Source organism: Epinephelus lanceolatus, chromosome 6, assembly GCF_041903045.1.
Source record: "Epinephelus lanceolatus isolate andai-2023 chromosome 6, ASM4190304v1, whole genome shotgun sequence".
NCBI lineage: Eukaryota > Metazoa > Chordata > Actinopteri > Perciformes > Serranidae > Epinephelus > Epinephelus lanceolatus.
The window spans coordinates 10,113,332-10,119,331 of record NC_135739.1 but is presented as its reverse complement, the minus strand read 5'-3'; the positions used below and the strand labels follow the sequence as shown (position 1 = coordinate 10,119,331).

The following is a 6,000-nucleotide window of genomic DNA, read 5'->3' as shown; positions in this document are numbered from 1 at the left end:
TTTCAGTAAGGAGTTTATCAAACGTTTTATTGTGAACTCATCACACACACAACAATCTCATTTAGTCTCCAGAGTGTGCTGACTGCTCCATAGTGTTGCCATGTGTGTCCTTACTGCACTGCAGACTCCAAAAGTGCCATAACGTGTTCCTCTCCCATCAAACAACACTTGTTTCATCAAAGGGACATTATCACCGACTCAAAGTCACAATCTTTTCCGTTTCCTGGATGCGAACGATGCGTTCACTTCCACGTCGTCTTCCGCTGAATACAGGAGTTAGTGTTCAATACAGATATTAGAGAAATTCAAAGTCTTACACATCCAGGTCCTCGCGCATGAAATGGAGTGGAACTGGCCTGTGGATGAGCACAATACAGAATATAGTGCTTACTTTGGTAACACTTGACAACTCCCGATTCCTCCAGAGTGTGTTGTAAAGTGTACTATGTTGTCTCGGCTTTATCTCCCAGTTATGTTTCCACAGGACCATTTCCGTGCAAATTTGTGATACACAAAACTTCCGATAAACATTGCTCACGTCTGACTCATCAGCAAATCGACTCTGTGCTGGTTCGACTTACTGCGGGGCTCATTTTGAAAGCTAAGCCGGGATGCTTTCAGAGAAGTCAGTACAACAGTTAAAAAAACTGGACTGATTTTAACGTACTGCTCTGAAAACAACAAGATGACATCTTCCAATGAGCAGCTATTCTCATTCTCTTTACAGGAAGTCACCTCAGACATCTCAGAAACAGGATTTGTCATATGAGTTTCCATATTAAACTAACTTATATGTCCCTTTTTTTCTCAATTTTATAATATATTCTAAACATCAGATATGCAATAGATACATATTTTCAAGTTCAAAAGGAATTGACATAATACACATTTACATATCTACAAGTATGCAGATGTCACATTGACCTTGTGGTACACCAGCCCTGGTGAAAGGCATGCGGCATGTGCTAAGGCCAAAAGGTCAACAAGCCAGCGCTGGCTGACACCACACAGGCTGCTGACAAGCTCATCAAGACAATAGATATATATACACACACACAGCACTTGTACAGTTCTGCCTCTGCACGATGGACACTTAGTAGTAACGGCATCAATACATGTTTGATGTTCATTATAAAATGGTTTAAAAGTATAAAAACACATTGGATGAAGTGTGTGATATAGCATAAAAGGTTTTATTGCACAGTCTCTTTCTCTGTGTTGTACCTACAGGAGGGGGTCAACTGTTTTCACCCTCCCCACTGCGGCCCAGTAGAGTTTGATACGCTCCATTCTCTGCTGATGCCCATGTTGATGGTCTGCCTCTGTCCATGCTGTTTGCTGCCTTCAGGAAGAAAACTACAAAAGGGAGGTAAACAAAATAAACTAAATCCGTAAGTATGATTCTCATGATATGAAATGATGACGCGTTTCCTTTCTGAAACTCCAGATTCAGACGTCTCCCCTGAAATGGCTGCAGGAAACACCTCCTCTTCCTCAGCGAGTGCTGCCAGCCTCTGTCCTCGTCACACCGTGGTGGACTTTTGACTGCCGCTCTGAGGTACAGAGAGTCGCAGGGCCTCCTCATCCTCCTCCTCCTCCTCACTGTCGGTGTCTCCAAGGTTGGGGCGCAGTCTGATACGACCACCGCTCCTCTGCTGGGTGTCCTGGAGGTTCGGGACCTTGACTCCATCCTCGTCTGAAGACTGATAAGACCCATCATCCCCCACATAGTGATTGACGATGTGGATCCCATCAAAAGCGGGCTGATTGGCCAAGCCCCTCTGTGCTTTTAAGCAGCAAATCTGTGAGAATAAACGAGTATTAGCAACACAGAGACTGTTTAAAGGGGTAGTTTGGATTTTTTGAAGTGGGGTTGTATGAGGTACTTATCCATAATCAGCATTTTACTTTCAGGCTGTCAGTATACCCCCGGTTTGTACAAGCAGGGAAGCTAAGGATGGGGGGCTACAGCAAAACAAATTTTAGCCACCTAAAATAATCTTTATCAGTTTACGTGTACACTATATTGAAAATATTTTCATTGCTTTACCTTGCTGTCAGACAGCCTATTCCAACAAAGAACTGAAACCATTGTATCCATCTATGCTCTCTTCAAAGCCACCAGACTCCATTGCCAAAAACTGTGATTTTACCTCACAGAACACAGGAGGTGCTGGTCTACCGCTGCCTTGATTGATTGGTTTGTCACTCCCTCCAGAATGTTGTTATGATATTAACTGTCTTCGCCCTTCCTCTCTTTCTGTTTATGATGAGACTTGCTGCAGGAGTGTGAACTCTGCCTGGGACACATATGGTAACAGGGCTAACTGTTAGCATCACACGACTAATGTCACCTAACGATTATTACCATGTTTAAAGACAGGCTCAAGCCATTTTGGTGTTGGTGTTGGTTGTTGTTACCAACTGGGCAGAGACAGCAGGAGAAGAGCGCCTCACGGAGACAGCCCTTCAGCGCTTCTTTCAACGCTGATAGTGAGCAATCAGCTGCTGCTGACCCCACCGCCCCACAACAAATTCTGATTTTGTGAGAAACTCTGAATGCTCATAGTAATACGCTTAGAATCTAAGACAGCATCTTAACTATTTTTGCAATTCTCACTTGCCCCTCAAAGTCAATAAAAAACACCTATAAATATTACAACATGCATCACAATTATTTAGAAAAGCTGTCCTAAAATCAGGCATCTCAAACAATCCCAAAAACAGTCCGAGAAAATCCAGAGGGATTGGTTTGTTTGTATTATTGTGTGCCTTTGGTGAATATGTATTAACGTTTTAAAAATACCAAACACAATATCACAAAAACTAACCGAAGCAGCAGTAGATCAGCAACTTCTGTGTTCTGTGAGGTGAAATTACTGTTTTTGTCAAAGGAGTCTGGTGGCTTTGAAGAGAGTGATAAAATGACTTCAGTTCCTCATCAGATAGGGCTGTCCGATGGCAAGGTAAAGCAGTTTTTTAGGTGGCTCTAATACGTCCACAGCAGTACATTGCTTAGCTTCCGTGGCGGTACTCCTGTCTGTTTCTACAAACCAGGGGCGTGCTGACTGCCTTATACTCTAGGTAATACACGTGACGTCACTAGCTATAGATAAATAACTCACTTTGAAAAATCCCAACTATCCATTTAATTCTGCATGCAAAACTGAGCCAAATACATATTCATGTCCTGAGGGAGAAAACACAGGCTGACAGATTTGACGTGTACAAACTGATTACCACAACAGGATGCACTCAGTGATATTTCAACAGGATCACTGGCACCAATCTAACATGCAGGCAGCAAACCAACTAAAAACCAAAAGGGAACAATGTAATACGATATGAGCTGTGCCCCAATTCCATATTACAAACTAACAGTATGCACTTAACAATATGTACTAATTTTCATAGTATACTGTTTCTTTAGTGAGTACACAACAGGAAATGATACAAGAAGGCCACCAAGATATGGTTTTGCAAAGATTCAGTGCTTTATATTTTTTTTTTCTTTTTTTGTCTGCTATGAGTAACGCTAGCATTTCCTTTGTATGTTTGGAGAGTCACTTTCCCAGTGTGAATGAACTCCATCTCGACCTTCAAATCAGTATGTAGCATGGATTTGGGACAAAGCCATTGTAGAATTGTTTCATGGGTGATGGTTAGCTCCATTTGGGACTGTGTGGGAGACAGTCCTGAACGCAACCTACTGAAAACTTCAGAGAAGTGACTGATGTTTATCAGAGGTGGAAGTTAACCCAACCCATTTGTCAAACCAACTAGTTAGTCTTCATCCTGTAAGTCTTTTCTCTTTTGATGAAGCACAAATCTCACCTTTATGTGGCTTGGCCAAGTACGTTTTCAAGTTAGCCTCCTTCTGTTGCTCCAGTAAGGAATGGGCTTACTGTCCTTTGTAGCAAATTGGGAAATCATGCATTGCAATTACTTTTAAACTGCAGCTGTGGTGTTTATTTATTTGTTCCATCAGCTACATAGGGAAGTGAAGAGATTCTAACTGCACTCAAACAACAAACTTTGACAAACCACACAAAGGCGTTTTGGTTTTGAGAATGCTAAGACAAAGGGTGAGGAGTAAGTGGTTGGTTTGACCAATGTATGCCAGGTTGCCTTCACCATCTCTAATTTAAAGTAGCACATCAGTTCTTTAAAGTTCTCTATGGAAGCATCCAAAATAAATGTTGGCACTGTGTGTTCTGCAAAACCCCAGATATGTCACATTTGTACATTATTATACAGTAGATATGTTGAAACTTCATGTTTCTTTCCTTTTCAGCAATGCTGTGGTTAGCGTCTGGTTCTGTTTAGGCACAAAAAACAATTGTTTAAAGGTCCAGTATGTAAAATTAAGGGGTTTTGATGGCATCTAGCAGTGAGGACTGCAAATTTCAACCAGCTGAAACCTCTCCGGGTTAGAATTCCTTGAGTATTGAATGCTCAGGTGGTTTTTACTGGAGCTGAAATATCAGCAGATGTCTCTTCCTCTCCAAAATAAACAGATAAGGTGAATAAATTGGTAAAAACAATGAATAAAACCATGCTGTTTGGCATGTGGCACACAGGCGGCTAACCTTCTGCCTGTGTGCTCACCCTTTTCTCTGATAACTTAAGATCCAGTTTTAAAAAAAATGGTGTTTTTCTAAAGCAGCACTTTGAAGAGGAGCTGCTAAATATGGTGGCAGACGCGAAAATGCCAATGTCCCTATCTAGAGCCAGTGCTTGGTTTGTCCATTCTGGGCAACAGAATTAACAAACAGCTGTTGTTTTTAGTTGATTATACAGTAAACATACTTATTACAATTCATTTCTGCCAATATATAGCCCCCTTAATCCTATAACTGGACCTTCAAGTTTATAAAAACATGTATTTGCTTAAAATATTCAGTGTTGGTGCCACAATGGTGGTTGGAAATGCTGATGACGACTCACTAAAAATATGGTTTTGTGGTTTGTTCTCAAACCGTGGTCTGCTGCTTGGTAGCTGTCTTGCCTAGGTGTCACGTCAATCACTATTTCCTCCTCTTCCTGATGACAAGTTCAGCTCATATATGCAATCACAACTACGTCACTTGAAAAACGTTGATCTACTTGTGAAACGTGCAGATGTAACATATCCTTGGTTTGCATTAATGTAAAATGCCAACTTTTTTTCTTCTGGAGACTGGGCTGTGAATTTAAAAGACCCAAGTGGGGCTAGGTTTGGGGCTGCATGGTGGTCAGGTTTAAACCACAGGGGGTTACATGACACATCTGTACCAACTCACCTGAGTCAGCCTGCCATGCAGCAGACAGACATGTAGGAAGAGACGCATTAAGAATCCAGTTCATAGCACAATACACAACTAACAAATATAAGCCTACGTTTACATGTACCTGTCTAAATTTGGAGTTCTGCCTTCCTGTTGTTGACATGCAAAAAAGGAAATTGTCATCTGACTGGCTGCAGTCAAAATTTCCAGCAATATAAATGCAGGCATTAACTCAAACTGTGAGGGAGGAGGAGGAGGAGGATGATGGTGGACTGGAGCCACTCTTTGCTTTCAGGTTTGCTCATAGCAGACACTTGTCTTAGCATGACTCATAGCAGGCCACTTTTAACCTAAGATGACCACAAGACAAAACCAAGTGAGAGGAGAAATGACTCCGTGAATGTATTGCTTTGATATAAACTGGAGTCAGAAGAAACTAATGCATTCAGATCAATTTAACCAGCTGCACTGGTCAACTTGTTGCAATTACCTGTTGCGATTCAGTTACGGCCACAGATGTCAAAATATGCTATTCATCCTGTCAATAACTGATCTGCTGGAAATCAACAAGAACCTCTATCTGCAGTTACAGCTATACAGTCATCAAAATATGTTTCTGAAAACATCCGAGGCGAGAAATAGGCAATGCAGTAACATAATCTTGATTCGTATTTCTTCAGCGCTGCCAAGTTTGACAGTAGCTTGCAAGCCGTGATTGACAGCTGATACAAGT

At 41.6% G+C, this 6,000-nt stretch overlaps 1 protein-coding gene across 1 annotated transcript in view; it reads right to left on the bottom strand.

Annotated features, from left to right (window-relative positions):
- evi5b (ecotropic viral integration site 5b) overlaps window positions 1-6,000 on the bottom strand; it is a 36,287-nt gene continuing 30,287 nt past the window's right edge. The window contains exon 19 of the mRNA XM_033622501.2: window positions 1-1,802. Within this exon, the coding sequence (XP_033478392.2) occupies window positions 1,524-1,802 (279 nt within the window). The 3' untranslated portion in view covers window positions 1-1,523. The remainder of the gene's footprint in view (window positions 1,803-6,000) is intronic.